The 25,406-nt window shown below is 40.0% G+C and overlaps 1 protein-coding gene across 4 annotated transcripts in view; it reads right to left on the bottom strand.

Moving 5' to 3' along the window:
- UTRN (utrophin) overlaps nt 1-25,406 on the bottom strand; it is a 383,489-nt gene that overhangs the window by 291,474 nt on the left and 66,609 nt on the right. For all 4 annotated transcript variants that reach the window (XM_026844327.1, XM_026844325.1, XM_026844323.1 and 1 more), the window contains exons 3-14: nt 19,229-19,321; nt 17,759-17,836; nt 14,358-14,450; nt 13,321-13,493; nt 9,951-10,066; nt 8,717-8,880; nt 7,943-8,146; nt 6,656-6,837; nt 5,821-5,971; nt 4,259-4,378; nt 3,384-3,485; nt 334-441 (exon numbers count right to left, since the gene is read on the bottom strand). In XM_026844327.1, coding sequence (XP_026700128.1) covers nt 334-441; nt 3,384-3,485; nt 4,259-4,378; nt 5,821-5,971; nt 6,656-6,837; nt 7,943-8,146; nt 8,717-8,880; nt 9,951-10,066; nt 13,321-13,493; nt 14,358-14,450; nt 17,759-17,836; nt 19,229-19,321 — 1,584 coding nt within the window. The remainder of the gene's footprint in view (nt 1-333; nt 442-3,383; nt 3,486-4,258; nt 4,379-5,820; nt 5,972-6,655; nt 6,838-7,942; nt 8,147-8,716; nt 8,881-9,950; nt 10,067-13,320; nt 13,494-14,357; nt 14,451-17,758; nt 17,837-19,228; nt 19,322-25,406) is intronic.

Genomic DNA, 25,406 nt, shown 5'->3' on the forward strand with positions numbered 1-25,406 from the left:
ACATTTAACAATCCACCCCCCAAAAAAAAAAAAACAAACCGAAACCACAAACCTACATTTTGGAAAGCTTTGCTGACTGGCGGCCTGCAATAAACTCCAAACCCTGTCAAAAACCCAGCATAACTGTTCCAAAGTTTGGCACACCAACCTGGAATGGCCATGGAGTAAACTGTACCCGTTTTTAAAACTCAAGTGGAAGAATCTGGCAAGGAGAGAATATTGGCCTGGCTTCCAAAGTATCATGCATTCACAGCTCCTGCTGAGGTCAAACTGGTAATTTGCCATTCATTTATTCTGAGATTTGACAGGATAGAGCAGGATAGCGATACTCACTGCTAGTTTTCGAACATTCACACTCAGGTCAGTTTGATCTTTAAAGTTGCTTGTCTGGACCTTACTCAAAGCCTCTTCTTTCTCAGTTAACCAAGCCTTCAATAAGCACTGCAGATCATAAGAAAAATAGCACAAGAACATACCAAGTTTCTCAAACAGCTATTGACAATTCCTTCTTTAAGATCTTTGCATTCAAAGCACAGTTCTGCAGTCTTTATATGCAGGAATTTCAGTTGGCAATAACAGAAGTAGTACATAAGAGAAAAAATACCAGATCAGAGAATTAAGTAATACTTTGCAGCAAAATAATTTCAACAAAACCATTTCTCAATATATCACAGCACACACTCCCGCCAGGTTATCTATAGTGACCAGATAACCACCATAAAACAGATATATGACTTATAAATTATGTTAAATTAAGTTTATCAAAGTCTTATGTATGCTTTCTTTCATTCTCTACCCCTCTTCCTCTGTGTTTCAAAACCAGCCATTACAAACATTTTCTCACAGAAGGTACACCATCAATAATTCTGAGCTTTTTCAGTCCAGGCAGTTAAAGACTCACATATTAATTAGTCACCTCCCTGTTTACTGTACCTATTTCCAATTGTAGAATAACTTCAGCAAGTGCTATTTATCTCATCTTCTGAAAGCTGCATTGGTCTGTTCTGAATAGTACTAACTCAGGGATCTTGAACCTTTTCTACTTTTTTCTAGGAAACCTGTCCTGGGTCTCACTTCAGTCATAGAGCACTCCTATGGAAACTCCAGCAATAACTGGCATCAAGTATCAAGAAATATTTTAAACATTTTATATTGTGTTGCAACATATTGCTGCTGTTGCACAGTCATCTCCAGAGACCCAGCACTCTATCAAGCTCAGATGCATAGCCACTGGCACAGTGCTGCAACTCTGTGGTTAAAAAAAAAAATACAGCAAGGCAGATACTTTACAACAGCCACTAGGCTCTTCAGTCTAACTGTATATTTTTTGGCACTGTCCCAGAACTGACTACAGCAACTTTTGGGCCAAAGGGTTAAAGCAGTTTACATTGCCAATGCAAACCAACATGCAAAATGTACAGACAGCAAATACGATGGTGGCAGAAATGCCATAAGGCTGTGAGAAACAAAATTGTAACACCACATACTCTGGAAAAATCACACTGGCATCCCAGCCAACATATTTTATGCATAAGAGGAGCTTAAAAACCCTTCAATGTATTCAATTAATTTCTGCTAAATCAGCAGTCAAAGATAACTCTCCCTAGAAAACTGAAACATAATTATAACAGTGCTAAGAAATATCTGGCACTGACTGAAGAATTTGCTTCCTGAGTGGTCAGAATTGTGTTGACTTGGCAATGTGGTTTCCAAAAATTTTTTAGGCAACCACAAAAAGGCTGATGCATCACTGTTGCTCATCTCTCCATCTGGCTGGATGAAACGGAAAGTGATAGTACCTAAGTGCTTTAGTTACTTTTGTCTTAACAAAGTGTTTGTATTAAAGTTTTTTATTAGTTTCAAACTGTAATTTTTGTAGGTCACTTGATAATTCTTGAAGACAGAGAACTGTAAGTCAAACCTGTTAGTAATAAAAGCATTGTTCAGAGTTGAACAATGAATGCAAACATAAGGTGATCTAAACCACCTAAAATGAACTATTTCATCATTTGCTAACTGATATTAAACACCAATTAATTTTTTCACTTTTACCAAGCAATATAATTACATACAAATTTTAAAAAGCTGAATGCAAAGCAGCTCAAATACAAGATGACACTCTTAGTAGTACTAAGTACTGTAGTAGTCAATGAGCCGTCACTTTTCCCCAGACAAATACAAGGGTGGAAGAGGACAAGCATGTTCACGTAGAGTCATCAAAACTGAGAGCACTTTAAGCCTATGCCTTGACATACAGAGGGAGGATTTTTGAGGAATCCTTACTTCTCAGAGACTTATCTTGCCCAAGAGTTGCCAGAAAATGTTAGCACACAATTTTCTGTATGTATAGACATATATGCCAATGCAGTATGTTAAAATATATGTACATAGAATAGATACTTAGCATTGGGTAAACCAGAATCTGAACCTTGGCTCCATACTAACAAGGTCACAGAAGCTGCAAATTCAGCTTATCAATGTACTGCAAATAGATACGGGAGGAGTCAGGGAGAAGCAACCCAAAAAAATACAGACAAAACACCCCTGTCAAAGAAACCAGGCTGTAACTGATAGCAACAACTGTATCAGCACTGTACTTTCAAATGTCTAAACAAGCTGTGTGTACTGCAGAGTTTAGACAACAGCTTAGTGATAAATACCATAATTTAAGAAAACACAACAATTCAAGTAAACTTTCAAAGGAAGAATCATCAAATACTTTAAGCCGACACACAAAATAAGCTCTAGCACTAGGCATGAAAACCTACCACATGTAGTGGTGTTACCATATTTTTTATGCCATCAGTTAATTTGTGTTTGAGCTGTATATTTAATTATATGTAAAATGTACAGTATCAAAGCAAGAAAAAACTCAGTGCTATCTTCACAATTCAACTGTTTGCCTAAACTCAGCAAAATGAGAGCTGCATGCCTCACTATACTGACCAAACGTTACTGATTTTGAAAACAGTATCTATTGATTAGTGAATTATCGATTATCTACATGTGTCCATGCAGGAAGCACATATTAATTAGGAAAATTCTGTAATTACCAAACCACCAGATACTTAATGATTCATTGTCATTTTGCTATCATGGATATTCCCACTTCTTGGCCATTTTGCAAGCTACCTTGGAAGTTATTTTATAAGGAATTATAAGCTTGCTTTCTTAAACTTTGAAAACTATTTCTCTTGTGCCACACAGCTACCCTACTCCTCAAGAAACACTAGGAACCCAAACAGTAACACAAAATCTAGTTTTTCAAGGCTTTTTTTCTGAAAGCTATTAAATTCTACTAAGGGGTTTGGGGGTTTTTTTGTTTGATTGGTTTTCCCTCCACAAATCAACCCATCACTCTGGGTAACTGAAGAGCTACTAACCTGCTCTTCCAGTAGCTCCTGCCATAAAAGCTGAATTTCTTGCAGCTTGACCCGTCGCTCCTCAGTCCAACGACAAACTGCTGTCCACCGCTCACCAAGCCTCTACAAAAGCAGAAAACATGAACATTCACAAGCCTCACAAGGAAACTCAAAAATCAAAAGCATAATTTATGCTTCACAGTAACCTCTTTCTACATTATAGCTACCTTCTTGCCAGTGATCACCATTGCTGTATTGCACAAAGACAGGTTAAAGCTTTTCAAGAGCATTCACCTATGACCTTCTCTCGGCTCTTGCTGAAGTCAGTGAGCTACGTGATTGACTTTAAAAGGAGTGAACAAAGTAGCATGAATTCTGCTTCAACAAAATCATGTTCCACACTCCCTATACTTCAGGTTACAGTCCAAATTCTGACAAAAACAGGAAAATACTTCACATCTGACAAAAACAGGAAAATACTTCACACTATATTCCCTAGATAAATTTGTGGGGTTTTTTTCATGTCTTTAAATATTATTCCCATCAGCTTTTAACTTCCGAATGAAAATTCCTTATGTGAAATAGGAGTTGTACTCTGCATCTTCCCATTTTAATGACACTGCTGAAAGGATACACTACAAAAGTGCCTAAGTCACTGGAAATGTGAACAGCTTGACTCGTCAGGAATTGAGCCTGAAAGTCAAAGCATTTTTGCAGTTTTTACCCTTAGGAAATTTAATAATTCTTTACATTATTATTATTATTACTTTAAAAAAATAGTACTTTGAATTACTTTCTAGGATAAATAGTCTTTAAACACAAACAGTGTTGATCAAGAGTTATATGCACAGGTTTTAAGCACCTGCTACAGTTAAAAAAGGGCTCTAACATTTTACCTGCAATTGTTCCTCCAGAATAGCTGTTGCACTTTCCCCACTGCTTTCATCAACAATGACGACCATGTGCGTTAGGGAGTTTACCTTCACTTGTTCTGTCTCTAGGTCATTCTGCAGGCTCTAGAAGAACAAATCAAAAGTTATCAACTTTGAATGTATTTGTTAATCTGCTATTTCAGCCACAGTGACTAACACAACTGCTGCGGCAAATTACTTTGGATTCAACAGTTAAACGTAGATTTTTATCACTGGGAATCACTGCACACTTTAAATAAAAGTAAGCAAGACTACCAGAAATGAACCCAAACCCATTCTGTTAAAAACATTTAAGTGCTTTAAGCTGTATGCACCATGCCTGACTAAGAAAATCATATGACAACTGCACTGACTGTCTGTATGTCTACTGTAACAGGTAAGAGAGCGTGTTTCTGTAAAAAGCTATCATTGTTAATAAGCAAGTATCACAGGGCATGCCAAACAGGGAAAAAAATCCTGAAGAATGTTCGACTTTTAACATGGACAATATAAATCAACCGTGCTTTAACCAATTATGATGTTCAAAGACAACAGTTGAAAACTGCAGAAAGCATAGAGTTCCAATTAGTTTGATATAATCTGTAGATTTAACTATTCATACAACTTCTAGAAGAACAGGTACCATGGTTAAAGCCTACGTCCAAAGTAAGTTTGCAAGATCAATACACCTTTACAGTACTGAAAATACCATTCTTCAGCCCAGAATGTTGTAAGCTACTCCATGAACAACACACCTCAAAATCCCCAGACTGTGAAGACAAAGAATGCAAGTGTGGGACACAAAATTACACAGGTTAAAAATACTCTGTAGTTCTTGCCCTGTGAGGTATGTCCCATGCTGAAAAGGGGGTCAAACCTCAGCACTGGCTATAAAAAACAAAGTTGCAACCATGACAAGTATTAAAGGCCATCTTTCTCAAAAAAACCACTGCAGGCTAGAAAGGCTGGACTCCCATCCAGAAACTTAATTGAGGGACAAATAATTTCCAAAATGTTGTGCACAGAGTAGCGTCCATACGCTCCCTTAGGATGTGATTCCTGTAAAAGCAAGGACTGGAATCAATGACTTGAGAGGCCCTTCCTGGTAGTTTTATCTCCTGCATTAATTTAATTTGCAAGTCTCAAGCATGTTTTAGCAATGCCTGCCAGTCATTAAAGGCAAGTTTGTCCACAGTACGTTTCATACTGAGCCTCACACCAACAATTTACCTGGAAAGGCCTCATTTCCTGCACGAAGTAAGGGTAACACAATTGCCCCTATAGGTTTTGCTTCCTGCATGAAGCAAAGATAACAGTTTCTGCTGTAGTCATCAGTGCTCAAGTGTTCAGTTAAGAAAACACTTCCTGAAACTTCCAATTCCTTTCTACCCCATCATCATCCTTTTCCAATCATCAAATGCAGCCCCCCCAGCGTACAGCCATATATGACTTCTGACACAATCAATTCTCAGCCAAGGAACCTACCAACATACACATCTTCCAAATACTTCTCATGTATGTATTACATAACAGAGAAAAATAATTACTTTATGTTCTTCCAGCTGTTTTTGAAGGGACTCCAAATCATCCGCTAAGAACTGAGATTCCATCTTCTGAATGCGTTCTTCTGTAACCGTCAGCCAGTCGGACAGCTGCTGCAACTGCTGCTTCTGGAGCTCCATCAGCATGTCATGCAGGCTGCAAGAAGAAACACAGGCAGTTATCTTACAAGCAGTTTTCCCAAGGAAAGAGACTAAGTTCTAGTTCCTATAGGAAAGAAGCAAGGCCATTCATAAACCAAAGAGCAGTTTTCACCATTAAACTATGGAACACAGCTAAATATCCTTGTTCTTTTCTCAATAATAAAAGTTATTGAATTATGCAATTTATATCAGGGACTGTTTCTTGCAAAAGGGATTTGCTGCTAATAGAGCCTTTGCTGAGAGTTGCAACAAAATGCAGTTTCTCTCTTGATGTGCAGATCTTAACTTGATAACCCACAGGCGGGAAAAAATTCTTCTAAGTGCTTTTTAGTTGTGTAAACACGCATAGCCATCCATGTCTACTGTATGCTTTAGTGAGGAACTTAAACTACTGAAACAATATTAAAAACACATTTATGTAACTACTGCATGTAGATACTACATATTTAGTCTGCCACATTTACATAACAAGTCACAAAATACTTCTATATAAGAATAAAACCACTCAGTTACATTCATTTACTTTGTTTCATCTTCAAAAGTATGAAGAGGGTGGATTTCATGTCACAAACTGAAGAGTTAATTCTGAAAAAACCTTACAAATGGATGCAAATCAAGATGCAGTAAGCAACAGAGGTGGGTCCCGAAGCTCTAGGAGAGGTTGTGTGGCATGACTCACCGGGACTGCCTGTCCATGCTCTCCACCCTCAGCTCCTCCCAGCGAGAGTTCAGCAGCAGCATTTGCTCCTGGATCTCAAACTCCTCTTCGGGTGACAGGTTTCCCTGGGCCACCAGTTGGTTTCCAGCCTGCAGAACACTGCCCACACTGCTTTGGTGCGCAGTCAGTTCCATCATAAAACCCTGGAAATAGTACAACCGGCTGTGTCACCATGATCTGTGAGCTCCTACAGGAGTTTATGAATTTGTAAATGTCCTAATAAATTGTCATGTGTGCAACAGTGCTGCAGAATGATCTGGCACCATCAATCACAGAAGCATGGCAGACTTGTTCCTCTCTACAATAGAAGATTGTCCATGAGCTATGAAAATTCTGGAGTCAGTAAAACAGAGCTAATTGAGGGAAAAAGCTGACCACCTCAGAGGAAGTTGTAAGAAGACAGCCTTTAAACAAATGCCCCAAGAAAACAAAATAAGCTTACCTACTGCAAATAGAACATAAAACAAGAATTGAAATGTTTCATAGGAAAGCAAGGAGAACCCTACCAGCTAATAATGTTGAAAATTTACATGTTTATTATAAATCCAGAACACCTCTTCCCCTGGTTCATGGCTTTAAAACTGCAGCACGAGGAAAAAAAAATATTCATATTGATCAGCATTCAGATTTTAAATTCAGCTGTATACAGTAAGCTGCCACAAGAGAAAACATCTAAGATGACACTTGAAACTTTCAGCAACATTAGGACATTTGTTCAGACTTGGAACAGAACCAAGGCAAAATAATTTGCAAAAACAATAACTTTCAAGCAACAACACGTTTCCAAAATAAACTATGCTAATCATGACAGAGACCACTGAATTAAATTGACATGATTATCAATTCCAGCATTGCCCTCACTTAACAGCAAGTGACATAAGGCTGACCAGGCTTTTTAGTAGCTAGCCAGAGAAGCACAAATCAGCCTGGATCAGACTGTCTTTGTATTATAGACACCAGTGAGCCAGCCACTGAAAGCTGATAAAAAGCAAAATTTACAGTTTCAAAGCATGTTCCACTGCAAGTTCTAAAAAGATCTATTTCATCTTCAAGAAGCTATTATTTGTCAACAAAAAACAAACACACACCACCACATTCAATTAGAGGTGCTTTTAATTTAGAAAAAAAGACAGACAAAAGAAACAGAATGGCAGGTTTTGTACAAGAACTAGGAAATAGCAGTTCTGCAGCTCATACACACACAAAAAAACCCAACACCCGATATACAAGTTCTCAAGAGAAGCTTACTTCATGGGTGGAAAATTGCTCTTTGACTTCCTCAACATCAGCAGATATTTCCTCCTGTTCCCGAAATGCATCCTCAGCTGACAGCAACCACGTAAGAACTTCTTCCAGAGCAACTTGGTAGCTATCCAAGTCCATATCCACCTCTGTCACCGTGCTGGGAGTCTCTGCTCTAGAACTGCCCTGTTCCTCTTCAAGTGCTACAGCCTAGGCAGCCAAGAGAAAAGTGATGTCTTAGAAGTGCACAGAAGATGCCTTCCCAAATGATACTAAAAATAGAGCAACTGAGGTCCTTTTTAATCCTTCATAAAATGTTAAAAGTAATCATTGGGTGCATTTTAATGAGAAGGGCCACAGTCACCACTCATGAGCTTTCATTTTAAAATAAAGAACCTGGATAGAAAAAACAACTTTTGCTCATTTAACAGAGGATCTCCCACCCAAACAAAAACCCATCACTACCACCACCACAAGTCCTGCAGCAAACTCAGTTAAGAATTTTGGGCTACTCTCTCCAGCTTGCCAAGACAAATGAAGAAGTAGTATAACATAGATGGAAATTTATATCTCAACATACAGGATTTTCTAAATGAATCAGAAAAGAAGAAAAAGTACGACAGAACAAGTCAAGTCAGTCACAAAGAAGATGCTGTGCTTTTTAATTTTCCCACTTGTGTCGCTCAAGACAGAAGGCATGTTCCAGAGATAACTGACAAGCCTGAAGATCAGCTAAAATCAGAACTCAAGAAAAGCCTGACCAACTGATGACAAACACACCTGCTGCATGTTGAGCTCTCCATCCTCACATTCCTGCTTGTATCTCCTTGGAAGGGTCTCCACCTCCCGGATGTCTTCCATGGTGACTTGCTTAGGAAGGACCTCAAACAAAGAGGTTAAATACATGATAATAGACTTTTTGTCTGGAAGCTGTACAGCAACATCTGCATCAAAAAGATAAAATATGGGGGAAAATACATGAAGAAGATGCTTTTCTAAATCATTACTTAGAATACAGCTAAAACTTTATATATAAAACACAGTTTCTTCTGTTAGCCTTTAGTAAGATTTAAGTTAGCTTTAGTAAGCTTTAAGGCCAGGTTTGACAAATGTTTTAAGTAGTACGAAGGAGAAAAAACAAATTTAAAAAATATGTTCTCCACATTTGGAAGTGAATTCACATTAAAAAACATGATCTTTTTGAAGTAAGAGCCCAAACCTGAAGATACTCAGGAATAAAAACTGTTTGGGGAAAATTGTTCTGGAGCATCTCCCAGGCAGAAATACAGTTTGGAAACAGTATCCCCACACAAACATCTCCACTTAGGCTCTATCCCCACTCCCAGCACTGGTCAGTTCACTTTCTTACTTTTCATATGGAAAAGAGTTTCAGCAACTCAGGTTCACTTATCTCTTAGTTTGAGTGCTGCCCATTCAGTTAACTTTTTTTTAAAAGAATGTGGTGCTTGAATCTACATAGTTTGAGAGCTTGTCTTGCAGAATGAATCTTTAGAGGTTCACCTCAAAGCAGATCAACAGATCAGGATTTTTTAAAGGAGCCATAAAAGTTTCCTGGTAAGCATTCCTACATAGTAAATACAGCACTGGCAGCTACTGCTACTCAGTGCATACATATAAAGAACAAAAGATCATGAGCTCTTAAGCTATCCCATTCTACTTAAAACTCTGTGTCATCTGAAAAGCACAGACCCTTATGGTAGAACTCCTACTTAAAAGTAAAACAAGCCAGGGCACCAACTTCACCTTCTGTGTACTGTCTCTGAATGGTAAATCAATCTGAACCTTAACATTCAAGAAGCTAAAGCACACATATGCACAGACATACCCTTAACCCCACAAATTACATCCTTTTAAACCCAAATTTAAGGGCTTGAAACAAATTATCACTGCACTAAACTGCTGGAATTTGTAATTATTGTAAGAGTCAATAGAAGAAATTTATTTCAAGAGAGGTCAAAAGAGCTTCTAGTCAAGTAAAATAACTATATCCCACCTTCAGGATCCAACAGTTTCTCGATTCCCAACTGGTTCTTGGCTATGCTGAAAGCATGTTCCAGTCTCTCAACCGGGGACATTTTTATAACCTTATCCCAGCTGAAAAACTCAGGTCTAAAAGCAAAGACAAAACAGGAAAAAGAAAAAAATTCCATACTACGCAGAATATGAAGTTACAGATATGAAGGTAGCCACCTAAGTAATATAAACATACACACAAAATATAAACGTAAGTGCACAAATGCATAAACACAATTAGATACTTTCTTTTTATTAGTAAGAATCTGGCAATCACAAATCAATTAACTGACAGCATGTCCACAGCAACATCCACCTTCCATTCTATACATACACCCATTGACTGCAACAGGAGATTTAATACTACTAACAAGCAAACAGACTCAGTTTTTAAAATTTAGTCCAGAACCAGTTTTCTTCAACTGTTTCTTTCACAGCATTACTGTTACTACATGCTTTCTGCATCAGGCTCTGCTGAGTAATCAAGAGTCATGCTGTTCCTGGAGAACCTCATTCCAAATTTGTGATGTGGCTCAGTGACTACCCTAGACCACCACAGCCAGGAGAAGCAGTGGTCTCCACCCCTACTTCTTCACCCTGTCCCACGGCCTTTTTCCTCCATTAAAAAAACAACACCCTACAAAAAACACGTGTGTGTGTGTGTGTGTGTGTGTGTGTGTGTGTGTGTGTGAACAAACTGGGCATGCTCATCCTCATGCTGCAGCAGCACAGCTGTAGGATTAGAGAGCCATTAAAGCACTTTCCATTCCCCTGTAATAGTGGCTTCTCATTAAAACACTGCTACTGTACTGTGCTTTATAGAACTTGGGGAGGAAGAGATGGGCTTGCCTTTAACTCTTTTAATACTTAATTCAGTTGTAAATTGACCTGAGAGTATCCTTTTAACGTCTGTCAAGTCATTACACTTTGTGAGGTAGGAAGGCCATATGCCAGCAAGCTCTGAGAAGCAAAAAGCCAGAGGAAGGTGAGGTGAGCAGGGAACAGCAATATGCAAAGATCCTGACAAGCTAGTGGAATACTGTACCTACACACAAAAAGCAATAAAGGCAACCATGCAGATTCACACAGAGCTTTAGCACAGACTTTGATAAAAACAACACAATAAGTATATTGTATATGCACAACCTGCACACAGCCATAACACCACAAATTTTAATAAAATGCAATCTAGGTATTTACCTATGAGCAAGAAAATTCTACGGAAGAGTAGAATTCATTTCATACGTTAATAGTAGGAAATGAAGACGACCAGCACAGTAAAATGTTAAATATCCTATTACCTCATATAATTTTATTAAGTACTGAAAGTATTACCAAGTTACTAGATATTATAGCCAAGAGGCAGCGTTGATAACATTTGTTGATAGATACACAAAGAGTAAAGCGAGCCTCTAAACCTCTTAGTGGCATCCACAAAATCTTTTCTATATTAAGTGTCATATTAAGAGAAATTTAAAAAGCAATATTGAAAATGCCCCTTAGGCAGGGAAGCACTACTGTTTGGGTAAGCTAAACAGCTTTGTTGTTCTACCACTTCTGCAACCTGCCCCAATCCCTTTGTTCTTTGCAAGTGCCTTTTAAAGCTTCTCTTTCAAAACCAACCTGAAATTAAACCCAGCTCAAGACTTCTCAGACGTCTGGGGAAAACTGTGCATCCCTGGCTAAAGAACTGATGCCCAGGGACAACAAAGCTGAATTCTGACATGCTGGCAACTGTGAGGCTCCCAGGAAAAGGGAATAAAAGGCTCAGAGATCAGCAGAGCCAGGTAACAGAAATTTTAGGAAGTCAGAGGAAAGCACAGTTACCCAGTTAAAAGTTTTCAGCAGGGGCTTTTGCTACTTAACATCGCTCTGAAAAGGGCAGAGCTCACAAACTTCAGATCCTGCAAAACCCAAGCACATACAGTCCGTAAGGACAACAAACCTGAAGCAAATTTTGCTACTTCTGCTACTTCTCAGGTCACCTAGGTCTCACTTGTGTCTAAAGCTGGCACTCTCTCCATCATAAAGCTTCCACACATTTAGCAGCAGAGCTACACCACTACAGGCAATTACGCCCGTATGAAGACCACTACTACAGCTCACACCATCCCGAGAAGGGATTTCATAATATTTCTGATAACCTCCAGAGATACCTTTGCTAGTATTGCTCTGCCTTTGCAGAGCAGTCCTTCCAAACTTTCAGGAGCCCTCTATGTGGTGCAGGCACTCCCCACGCATCCATGCAGGCTGAGCACAAGCCAACTCTGGTCTACACAGAACACAGGTGTGTCAGGGCAGACCTGTGACAGAGCTGTCATTTCAGTCAGCACAGGCCAAACAGGCACTTTAGAACAGAGAACAGCAGGCTCAAAGTGAATATATGCTTTTGTGAACATATTGTATCTGCTGGGTACAAATATTCTGGGTGTTTGTAAAGCATTTGCTGTGCCAGATACCTGGTGGCCAGGAAGTCTGGTTAAGTTCTAGAAATTATCATACCATTACCATGTTAAACAGTTATTTATGAATAAGAACAGTCAGCCCTTGCAAAGCAATGAGCTGATTTAAAGTATGCTGGATTAAAATGGATTTCCCAAAAGTAGAACTCAAAGAAAAAATTTTAATAAAGTAAAAAAAAAGTATGCAAGTTTCATAGGAGTCTGTAATGATGATTTCTTTAAACTACCAAAGAGTTCTCCAAAAATCAGGAAGAACACAAAAGATCTGTGCAAAGAAGTTTTAACACCATTCCTTATAAAGTATAATGAACAAACTAATGAATTCTCTACAGAGACCTGAAGTATTCTATTACCCTTTGATTCTTCTGCTCAACAGTTCTCCTGAAAGAACTGCATACATTGTCTTTCAAACAACATACATTCAAAACCTAAGAAAAGCTACAGCCTGTCTTATTCCTTCATTTTGAAGCTTCTGTATCTTCCTATTAAAAAGATATAGCAAACTCCGACTGAAGGTTAAGTTTCCCTTTGTAGAGGAGGGAGAGCAGGAGGAAGGAAATACAGGGGAAGGAGGTGGTCAACTCCCCCTGCAGAGACCCATTCAGCATGTTTGCTGTATAATGCATACTAAGTAGGATGTAAATCTACTTCAATTAGCAAGTATGCATGCATGTGCAGGCACTAAGAAAGTTACACTGCTGCCTTGGCTCCACTGTTTGCAAGGCTCTGGCAATACCCCCCTCCACTGTTATTGTTACCACAAGAACAACAACAACAACAAAATCCAACAATGAATCACCAAAACAAGCTAGAAGCTGCTCAAGCATGAAGACATGGGAGAAAAGCTTCTTACTTCACTAGGTCTAAAATAAGCTGTTTGCTACTTACTTGTGTCTGTGGATGACAGCATTAAAGGCAAGTCCATCTGCCCAGCTTGTAGTGAAGTTCAGAACATTGACTTGACTGTAAGGCCGTGTGGACTGACGAACCCAGCTCAGCAGGATCTTTTCACTGTTAGTCTGCTGCAAATCTGACATGATGTTCTTCATGACATCCTTTACCTGCAAGACAGCAGCAATTACACCTTACAGACGTATTTTCCACTTTTCCTGCTTACAAAACCTTTGAACCAAGCTATTTCACAGATCAGGAAAGTGTCTTTCCCATGAAAAGCTATGAATCAAACTCACTCCTCACATGAAACTTGGGAATAGGAATCTTCAGGCCATCTTTGCACTCTACTGATTACATAAGCCAGTAATGCTTCATGTAATGATGACACATTACTCTTACATGATCCTCCCCATCTCCTCCGTGCTGCCTACTCTAAGCACGGGATATAATATTTCTTACTGCCTCATGCTGCAGTTCCACTAGTAAGCAAACCCAAAAAAATACATCTTGCACAGGTTTTCGTCAAGATGATGGTATCTACTCAGACAACAAAAGTAGTTTGCTGTTTGAGGACTATGCATAAGCATCTGCCAAAGTGCCTCCAAGTGAATTCTCAGGTACCTGAATAAACGAGGATCAATTCAACATACAAGACTAAAAAACAAACCTACAGAGCAGTATATAAGATGAAAGCTCAACACAGCCACCTAGATAGTAAAAAACTACCTGCTAACTGAAATGCATACAAGTCTTGAGAAATAAATCTTAATACAATGCTTCTGCCTGAAAAGTCTCTCTGCAATTAACACCAGCAGGAACTAAACTGAGAGGCTGAGTACAACAGAGTACACGTATTGGGGAGGCAGCCAATAGACAGAGATCAGAAACCAAACACTGGCCTGCCTTTATTTACCATCCCAAAATAGAAGCAGTGTTTTCCGCCATCAAAACCCCAGGAAGGTTTGTGAGAATCCCAGTAGATCAGTGCACACAATTCCTCAAAACAAAGAGATTTTGCAGCAGCCTCTCACCTGCCAGTGCAAGATAATGCTCCACAGCAGACCCAGCGTCAGCTTGTGATTTCCATCAACAATGTCAGTTCCTCCAATATTCACCAATTCCACCTAGAGAGGTTGGATCAATGCTATATTAAATGCTGTTATTACAGCTTCAAGTCACAACCCCACCCCATATTCCTGGCTGTCAAGCCACATACTATCAAGTGCTCTAAATTAAAAAGTAGTTAGGGAGAGAGAACTCGAGATGACAAAGTACCATCTGAATTTGTGATAACAAGTGCTTAAACAACATGACAAAAGATGGCAGTACAGAAGAAACTCCACTGGAAGAGTTTTATCCTCTCCTATAATATACCGATACATAACAGCAGTTAAAACTGACCTAGAGAAATGCAAAAATGAAGGATCCAATGTTAAAAAAACATCGGATCAAACCTGAAGCAGTCCTGCTCTTAGACACACAGATATTACAGAACTATGAAAACCCTGTAATTAAGAATAGGTATGTCCTCTGCATTGAACTAGCATCCAAATGGGACAGGTTTATACAAGGAAACCAAAAGCTCAAGGGAAAAATAACATTTTAAAGTTTCCTATATGCATAGGACCCCACAAAGACTCAGTGATGGTCTGAGATCATTAAAGAGAAGAACACAGATAAAGAATCAAGGAGATTACTTCAGTAAGCAAGAGGGCAGGAGAGGCTACCCACTCCTGCATCAAATATTCAGCCCTCAGAAGCAGCAAAGCTTAGAGCACACTACCAGATACTCGCTCAATACTACTTTAGAGTTTGAACTGAACTGGGGCATCAAGCCTCCAGTCAGTCAGTGCAGAGAAAAACAACACTAACTCTGAACCACCTTTTGGCGGGAACCAGTGGCAGCACATTGCATTAGTCACCACCGTACCAATGGAAATTGGGCTAGGAAGAGCTGCTTGTGGCAAATAAGGGAGATACCTCCCTGGGTATATGCACAGATACAGCAAATGCTGCAATGCACTCCCACACAGGGCAGATGGTAGGGCCTCATTCTTGTAAATAACCTGAGCCAGGAGCATCCTCCAGCCCCAGGGAGGAGTGATACAGTTAATTTCACCTCGATGGGGAAGCTTTTTTCTCCCTCTCATCCCTGCTCCAAAACAGTGTTATCCTCAGTGCCTACCAGAAACACCTCCCAGCTTACACTAAGAAGTGTACGCAGGCATTGCTTGAGATCAGAACTGGACAGAGACACCACCTGCACCAAGGAGCTGGCTAGCAATTAAGTAACCAAGCCCATGCCCTGGCTCTCACTGGACACAGCCCACATTGAGCAAATAAATAAGAAGAAAGTTTCATTTCGTTTTAGAGGATATCACCGATATATAAGAATATCACATGTATTTCATGACTATTTTTCCTCTTATCACACAATTACTAATAGATTCAATTCTGAAAAATGTACTTATAACTTCATTGCTTTCAGGTGTCATCTTGAAATTTCTCAGTTCCCCATAGGTCTCTTGGTTAGGAGAAACAAATCAAAAATATATTGCAAGATTAACATGGAACCACAAATTGCACTTCAAAGTACTAAGGAGGCTTGTGGATTGTCCTCTAATAATTTTTAGAGCAGCTGGAACAGAATTTTACAGCAATATTCTTTGCAAATACTAGGCATGTATTTTAAGATAACTGTGAATTAGACTGAAAGAGATCAAAAGAATCAGTGTGGATCATTAAACAACACACTGGACTCTAGAACTCATGGACCAGAAAGCAAGACTAAAGATCAAGGACACAAAAATGAAACAATTACATTACAAGAGCTTTTTTCACCTGTAATAGAAGAAAAACACCCCTGAGAATGGGTAAGAAAAAAAGCTTCAATTTTTAATCGCACATCAATAGTAATAATAATAATAATGCATTCCTCTTGCTATCTACACCATACATAAAAGAAAATACTCCACATGTCAATTTTTGTGTTTTTATGATTCTGAACTAAAACAATGCTTTGCAGGATGCAGTCAGCAGTCCACTAGGATGGTGAGTGGACTACTGTGATTAAAGCAAAGAAAGCCAGTAAAAGAAAGCTGACAGTAGACAGTTATTAGCTATATGGAATGATCTCCAGTGGGGTTCTTTTGATTATTGTTTTTTTAAACTTGGTTCACAAATCAAAAAAGTTGTAATTCATTACTTAGAACCATTCTGCTCATTAGATGGATGAGGTTCGCAGAATCATTTGAACATCTACACCCTAGGTTTGTCTGATCTTTGAAATACATTTAAACACTTTTGTAAGTTACTTCACATTATGAATGAATGTGAACCAGACAACACTGTGAATATTCAAACTCTGAGACAACAGACCACAACTGCTTCTCCTTTCCATCTTAACACACACAGACTTTCTAACAAAGTAGTATGTATAAATCATATACATGACCTTAACAACCTTCAGCTAACACCCTCTGTTTACTTCTACAAACTCTGATCATGCCAGCTTAAGGAAGAATTAATTACTGTAAACCAGTATTATTTTATTATCTTCATAAAAATAAATTAATTTCAAGCTGGAAAGACTGATTACTTAGAAAAAAGTTAATCGATACTTAGAGTACCTCAAAATAAAAAACAACAAACAACCCACCACTAAATTTTGACTACTTCCTAGAAATATGACACTAGTCCACCAACACAGAGGGGAAATTGCAGTATTACACAGCATGTTTGTATCACTCTTCAATCAGCAGTTTATATAAATAGGTCAGTGTCTTTTTGCATTAGATATACTTTATTGCTAGAATGTTCTTATTAAGTTACTTTAGTGACCTGACATTCAAAAATAGGAATTCTAACTATAGAGAATATGCTTATCAGGAGAAAATAAAATCACTTTTATCAAAATGAAACAATTATTCTTATTTTTCTTTAAAAAGGATTGGAGTTGGTTTGTTCTAATCAGTTTACCAAAGATCCAAATTAGAAACACTCAGTACAGATTTGACACGGAGCTGACAGATGCAGATGGTAAGATCCTCCTGGATTTTGAGAGCAGGACACAAAAAAGATACACAAAACCTGTCATACTGTTAAAGATTTTTGCATAAATTACACATCATCACTGGAAATTAGGTTTTTGTCCTGCCAGATTCATGAGCTATGCACAGCAGAGCTTCAAGACTGTTGTTTTAGGAGTTGAACACATTTCAACAAAACACAGTTTAGTTAACACTATTAAGTTAGCATTTTAAGGTTTCACACTGAAATTCTACATCAAATAAGGAAAACTGAAAACAGTTTACTCATCTTGCTGAATTCTCATCTTAGTTACCAAAAATCTTTATTCTCTGCACTTTGAACTCAATTACACACAGGAATAAATTAAAGAATCTATCAAAAAGTTGTGGAAAAACATGCTCACGTTGTTCTGATGCAAGACTTGCAGTACTCTGTTGACATTATTTAAGGCGTGTACTCGTGTGGAACCTCGTTCTTTAGGCTGAAAATAAAAAGTTACATTCTGTTCACATCAGAATTAGATTGACAGACCAAACAAAATAAATGATAGAACAAACAGAAAATTTGTCTTAATTTTCTCCAGGTTTTGGGTGGGATTTTTAAAGTGGGAACAAAAACCAAACAAGATCATCCACTACAATTTCAAAACTGGTCGGAATATTATTCCTCAATTCAAGGCACAGGACAAGCCTTGCATTCAAACTGCATTTCAGTTCATCTTTGGTAAATCCAGAATTTTTATTCCCAGCATCTGCAGAATTATAAACTGGCAATACAACAGCAAAGTGGGAGTTCCCGGGGAAAATCTGAAGGTTTTGAACATTTGCCAGAGTTCTTGAAATTTTTTGGCTCCCAAGAGGGAACAAGCAGCAATTTGTTTTTCTGGCATGGGAAGACTGCTGTATCTTTGCATACTGGGAAGAAGTTATGCTTCCTGACTTTCCCTTCCTTTTAATATCAGGGGGAAGTGAACCACTGCAACTCTTGACAATACCTGCCACTCCATTTGCTTTTAATGACCGCAGTTTAATTCTTATGGCAGAACACATTCCTACTGAAAGACCATGGAGGTTCGAACAGGGTAATCAACAGAATGAGAAACCAAAACACTCCTATTGTCTTCAGTATACTTCAAATCAGACCACAAATCTTTAGAAGTACTAGTGAAATGCATCTGTTTAAAAAAAACAAGGCAAGCTTGTAAGGTGAAAATTTAAATGGTTGAAGGTTCCCCATAAGGTCAATAAATAAATCCGGAGATTTATTATAAATAGTGCAATCAAAAATTTAATCCCAAGTGATGGCACAGGTTTCACCACGACTCATGTTTCTTTCTGAAGAGGCATCAGTGTTAGCAGGGCAAGAGTTTTCAATCACACAGAGACTTTCCCAAACAATACTTTAGTTTTCAGCCCTTTCCTATCTATAGATCACAAAGGATTTTTCAACAGAGATGCACATTTTGCATTACCTACTACCCATTGTCTTTTTTCTTTAAGGATTGTTTCATGAGCTTATTTGAAAAAGTCCAGATACCCAGCTAAATGCTGCTCTTCCAGATCATTCAGCAGAAAACCTTTAAAAGATCTCTATTAAAAATAGACATCATGTGAAGAACACCATTGGTTTTTCATGCTTTGCTAAACAGTATGTTAACCCTCAAGTGAGCACTACACAGCAAACTTCAGCCTGATCCTCTATCCCACGAGTGGAGTTCATGGGAATTTCACTGGAACTGTAGAGAGAAAGTACATACTACAAGCAAAATAGGCTTTTAAATATTTTTTTTTAATTACATGTCGGGGGGGGTGGGGTGTATTTTATTTGTTGTGTTCTTGTTCATAAAAAACACACTCATACACATTTCTCTTACCAGAGGTTTCCCTGTCAGACCTTCCAAAAGGTCCAAAAGCTTCCTTCCATCTTTCAGATCCGTGAACATGTCCTTAACTGGCGGCTTCCCACTCTGCAGAAGAAACAAAAGCAGTAATAAAAATAGTGTTTAAGTAGAATCTCCCTGTAAAAGGTACTTTGTCTTTCAATTCATTCTTATTTAGTACTGAATGTAGTAAATAAAAGCTAGGGGAACTGAAAAGCACCCTTCCCTTCTTCAGTGTTCTTTCTTCCCTGTCTCTATGGTTCCATGCATCAGCAGCCTAGTACTGAGAAACCAAATCAGTGCATCCTGTCTCCTTTGGGGTAGATGTGTTAACACGCAAAGACAGCAAAAAACCCTTGGCAAGTTTAAAGAACCATTTTAGAAAGAATGCTTTAGTTTGGCTGTGTCTAAAGGAGGAAAAAACAGGATTTTCAGAAAGAAGCTACTGAGACAAATTCAGATTTAAAAAAAGAAAAAACAAAAAATTACTTGGAAATGAGCCCTGTGTAAGGAGCTGCTGCTCTTCTACACTGACTAGTAGAGCAAAAGGTATGACATGTAATGAAACAAAATAATCATTTTCTCTACCTTGGAAGAGGAAGCAAAATGTGAAACTCTGAGCCACTCTACATTTCTAATATTCATTTTCCTTGGGAGTGAAAAGACTCTGTACAAGAATAGCAGTAGAGGATAGCAGAATCATGTTAGCCTTTTCCATGCTCCCTTTCGGTCTTATTTCTTCATGGACCCTAAGAAAGTTAACATGGGGAAGTGTTACGTGGGAGCGGGAGAAGACACAGGCAGCGAGAAACTAATTGCATTTGGTTTGTAATATTGATCTGCTGGCTGCCAGGAGATCAATTAAGCTACCACTTCCAGTGTCCGTTTGAAGTGACAATTTAAGAATAAAAATACTTTCCAAGAAGTATACAAAACTCCAGTATTGCCTTTTTCTATCACCTTAGCTTTGTAACTTTGCTCTTCAGAAAGAAGGCTGTCAAAGGCTCATCTTACATGACATCAATCAGCTGACATGCATCTCCTCTACCTTCACTTCCCTCCTCCTGCCCTAACAGCTGCTAATAAATGCTAAATGCTTGCTAACAAATGAGAAAGAGCACTGAACCAACCAGTGAATCTGATTTTCTGGCAAATATCTGGTTTTCCTCAAAATCTATAAGGGTTTTTCTTAAATGTCCACTTTAGATTTGATACACAATAAATCAGAGCTGAATAGCTGCAAGTCATGTTTTAATCTCTGTACAGAAACATACCTAAATTTAACTCTCAGTACCAGCTAACCAGTGGTGAGAATGTTCATAGAACTAAGGTCACTTCTTAAAATACACAGATGTTGGCCCCAGTGTCCAATATTAAATTAGTTTTGCAATGACTCTATGACTTTTCCTCTAATGACTTTTACAAGTCATGCCTGAAAACTTGTAAATACACACATTAACACGTACTTAGATAAAGGGCGTGGAAAATTAGGTAGTTGTCAGACCAATACTAAATAGGAGTATTTATTAAATACCAGCGTTTTATAACATTCTGCCATTACATATTGGTACTTCCTGAGCTCAACTATACCCTTTCTAGCACAGTAAGGGACAAGGCTTTCCTCCTAGCTCATGCACTTTTCACAGATGATTCAGATGCTTCACTGCTGCATAGCAAATTAACCAAATCTTTAAAGCATGCCAGAGCAGAAGAGGAATAACTAAGAGTACATGCTGTGAAGCCTCTTGTACAGTTTATAGTGTATAATGGGAGGAGATGATCCACAATGCAATTATCCCAGATCCCAGTAAAATGTGGTTTAAGTTTGGTTTGCATCACCAGATGGAAGATATTAGAAGTAGCTTGGTAAGGGCATGAGGAAACTGCTCACATGTCCAGCAGAGCAGACAGAAGGAACTAACAGAGGTCTCACTGAGCACAGTACAACTCAAACACTCATTGTGAAAGCAAATACCTATTAGCAATTGAAGTGCGGGGTCTCATAAAAGGGGAGTAGAGGGGGAGAATCACCTCCCTTGACCTGCCGACCACACTTTTTATGCAGCCCAGGATATGGTTGGCTTTCTGGGCTACAAGCACACATTACTGTCTCACATCCAACTTATCATTCATCAATATGCCCAAGTCCTTCCCCATAAGGCTGCTCAATCCATTCATCTCCCAGTCTGTACTGATATTGAGGATTGCCCTGACACAGGTGCAGGACCTTGTACTTGGCCTGGCTGAACTTCATGAGGTTCACATGGGCCCACTTCTCAAGCCTGTCAAGGTCTTTCTGGACAGCATGCTTTCCCTCCTACAAATCAGCTGCACCACTCAGTGTAGTGTCATCTGCAAACTTGCTGAGGATGCACTCAAAACCACTGTGTGTCACTGATGAAGATACTAAACAGCACAGGTTGGAATTTGGACCTCTGAGACACATCACTTGTGACTGATCTCCATTTCTACACTGAGCAGTTGACTGCAACTGTTTGGATGCAACCATCCAGCCAATGCTTTATCCATCTAACAGTCTATTCACGAAACCCATACCTCCTCTCCAATTTAGTGAGGAGGATGTTGTGGGAGACAGTATCAAATATAATTAATTATATAATTAAAACAATGAACACAGACCGATAACAACAAACTGCTATCGCTATATAGCCTCAATAAATTTGTTGTCTTATGTCCAGAAGTTGAAAACAAAAAATAATTTCGATCTGCTGAAAAAGCAGAAAGATAACAAGAGTTTTGAGAGCATACAGCCTTCTTTTTTTTGTTTCCCATTCCCTCACTTCAAATGCATGAAAACAGGCTGAATTACTTCTTTCAATCATTCATTTCAACAGGTCATGGTACATTCCATCCCTATGCAATGCGCCCTGCTGTGATGGTGGAAATAATTCAGATTTGCTTTCTCAGGAGAACGTTTTTTTCCATTTCACTGGCCATCAGAGCACCATGTCCTGCTGTCAGTTTAAAGAGTCAGCAGAAGAGTATTAAATTATTTCTGCAAACTAAGCCACTCCTTCCTGGTTTATTAAAGCATCCACTATCCTCAAATCAGAGACACAGCAACATGCAAAGCCTCTGTATTTAGCGAAGTCTAGCAAAATGCTCTCTATGGGAATGAAGTCAGTATACAGGAAGCACATCTACAGCCAGAAACCTGCTCCTCCAGCTTCCCACACCCACCTGAGGAACATGCAGGCACCTGGTGGCAGCGGCCACCCAGGCAGCCCCAGCCATTCCACCAGGGCACACAGCCAGCCCACCACGCTGCTGTCGCAACGGGTGCGGAGACTGTGCACGAGCTGCACTCTCCTCTGCTCACACTGCCTTTCCCCATCCATGAGTTTTCCTCATACGTGGACATCCAGTTCCACAGAGGATCAGCTATCTGAGCCACATGGTCTGCAGTCAGGAACATCACTGCTCTGCCCTCCCATGCACAGTGCAGCTAGATGCTGCCTGGTTTCCCTGGGATGCAGTTAGATAGCAACCTGCCATGCTTCAGCAAGTCTTTTCTTTTCCAGACAGAACAGCTACATATCCCAGCTTCTGACAGCTGTATGGCTCAAAGTTTATTAAGCTTAGAAAGGAGATGGAAAATAATTTTATAAAATGGCAGCTCAAGGCATAGTACCATACATCCATTTCCCAAGAGAAGACAAGGAAAAGCTGGGGCAATTCTGGCAGAACACCTACACATGCCCTCCTTGGCCAGCCCAGACTGATGCCATCACCATCTCCTTGTGAGAAAACAGAAGTAGAGCCCCATCTCTTTGTATGTAGGACGCACCACTGAGCCTACTGGGGAAGGCTACTGTGGCAACACAGAGGCAGTCCGGGGACCACAATACATGATCACTAAGGCTGGATCTGTGCTTGTAGTTAGGGAAACCTAATTCAAACCAAGTGCCATCGGGGCCAGGAGCACTCCAATCCCTGGCTCTGATCCACCACCCCAACTCCCAGCACAGGGTACCTGACAGGCCCATAGAGACAGCACTGCCCAAGCCATACTGGGGTGGAGCAAGTGGCCCTGGGACCAGGTCTGTGCTAGGACAGACTGGCATGCTGCAGCAAGGGCTAGGGCTCTGGGGAAGGGCAGAAGTCCTCTCCTACCCTACAGGGTAGGGCATAGGGCTCTGCAGATCATGTCCCCTGCCGTCTCTGCCCATACCCATACTGCTCACTCCCAAACTCCAGAAAGCAGTCTGGCATTCTAAAAAAAAACAGATCAAACAACACACTGTACCCAGAGATATACACACAAATAAACATATAAAAAGCATATGTATCTCTGTAGAATCCTGCCTGGTATACAGTATGCTAAGCCAATCTAAATTTCTCCTTTTCAGAATCAACAATATTTTACTCACTTCCTACATACTTAAAGACTACACAAGTACAAAGCAGTTGAGCCTCCACCAGCATCCCATAAGGAGCAGCAGTCCATCACTGAGCACAATGGATCAAGAAATTTAAATATTTGCCTTATAAGAGTGACAGTGACAAACTATACTGAGCCCTTCATCAAGGGCAAATGGCTAGTCACGGTTGCGTTGGTAAGTACTTAAGGAGCAGCCTACATTCTGCTAAGCACTGTACAAATATGAGGCAGATAATGGGTCCTTTCTCAAAGACAAAATAGGGTCCAGTTTATACTACAAAGCTAGTGCAAAGGACAGGCAGGGACACCATGTGCCAGGAGAACTATGTCATTTCAGGAGTAAAACATTCACATGCCCCTCACTGAACACTTAACAGTTAACAGAAGGTAGTTTTTCTCTATGTTTGCTGCAACAGCAAAAATCACTTGACAGAAACCTCTTCCCCTCAGCCTGCCTGAGAGGGCTTTGCCAGCAGAGCCACACACAGAGTTGTTCTAGTGTGACAAGGGCTTGATAAGACAGATGAAAGAACATAATTAACAGACCTAACTCAGAGGCCGTGTTGACTCCCCAATGCTTTAAATTGACACTGACAGCAGGAAAGGAGCTCATTCACTTCAGCAGGGACTGGCAAAAGGGAAAGAGGAAGAGGAAAGGGAAAGGAAGGCAGAGCAAGGGAAAGGAAAGGGAAAGGGGAAGGGGAAGGGGAAGGGGAGGAAAGGGAAAGGGAAAGGGAAAGGGAAAGGGAAAGGGAAAGGGAAAGGGAAAGGGAAAGGGAAAGGGAAAGGGAAAGGGAAAGGGAAAGGGAAAGGGAAAGGGAAAGGGAAAGGGAAAGGGAAAGGGAAAGGGAAAGGGAAAGGGAAAGGGAAAGGGAAAGGGAAAGGGAAAGGGAAAGGGAAAGGGAAAGGGAAAGGGAAAGGGAAAGGGAAAGGGAAAGGGAAAGGGAAAGGGAAAGGGAAAGGGAAAGGGAAAGGGAAAGGGAAAGGGAAAGGGAAAGGGAAAGGGAAAGGGAAAGGGAAAGGGAAAGGGAAAGGGAAAGGGAAAGGGAAAGGGAAAGGGAAAGGGAAAGGGAAAGGGAAAGGGAAAGGGAAAGGGAAAGGGAAAGGGAAAGGGAAAGGGAAAGGGAAAGGGAAAGGGAAAGGGAAAGGGAAAGGGAAAGGGAAAGGGAAAGGGAAAGGGAAAGGGAAAGGGAAAGGGAAAGGGAAAGGGAAAGGGAAAGGGAAAGGGAAAGGGAAAGGGAAAGGGAAAGGGAAAGGGAAAGGGAAAGGGAAAGGGAAAGGGAAAGGGAAAGGGAAAGGGAAAGGGAAAGGGAAAGGGAAAGGGAAAGGGAAAGGGAAAGGGAAAGGGAAAGGGAAAGGGAAAGGGAAAGGGAAAGGGAAAGGGAAAGGGAAAGGGAAAGGGAAAGGGAAAGGGAAAGGGAAAGGGAAAGGGAAAGGGAAAGGGAAAGGGAAAGGGAAAGGGAAAGGGAAAGGGAAAGGGAAAGGGAAAGGGAAAGGGAAAGGGAAAGGGAAAGGGAAAGGGAAAGGGAAAGGGAAAGGGAAAGGGAAAGGGAAAGGGAAAGGGAAAGGGAAAGGGAAAGGGAAAGGGAAAGGGAAAGGGAAAGGGAAAGGGAAAGGGAAAGGGAAAGGGAAAGGGAAAGGGAAAGGGAAAGGGAAAGGGAAAGGGAAAGGGAAAGGGAAAGGGAAAGGGAAAGGGAAAGGGAAAGGGAAAGGGAAAGGGAAAGGGAAAGGGAAAGGGAAAGGGAAAGGGAAAGGGAAAGGGAAAGGGAA

The sequence above is a fragment of the Athene cunicularia genome (genome assembly GCF_003259725.1).
Source record: "Athene cunicularia isolate RWA chromosome 3 unlocalized genomic scaffold, athCun1 chr3_part1, whole genome shotgun sequence".
NCBI classification, from domain to species: Eukaryota; Metazoa; Chordata; class Aves; order Strigiformes; family Strigidae; genus Athene; species Athene cunicularia.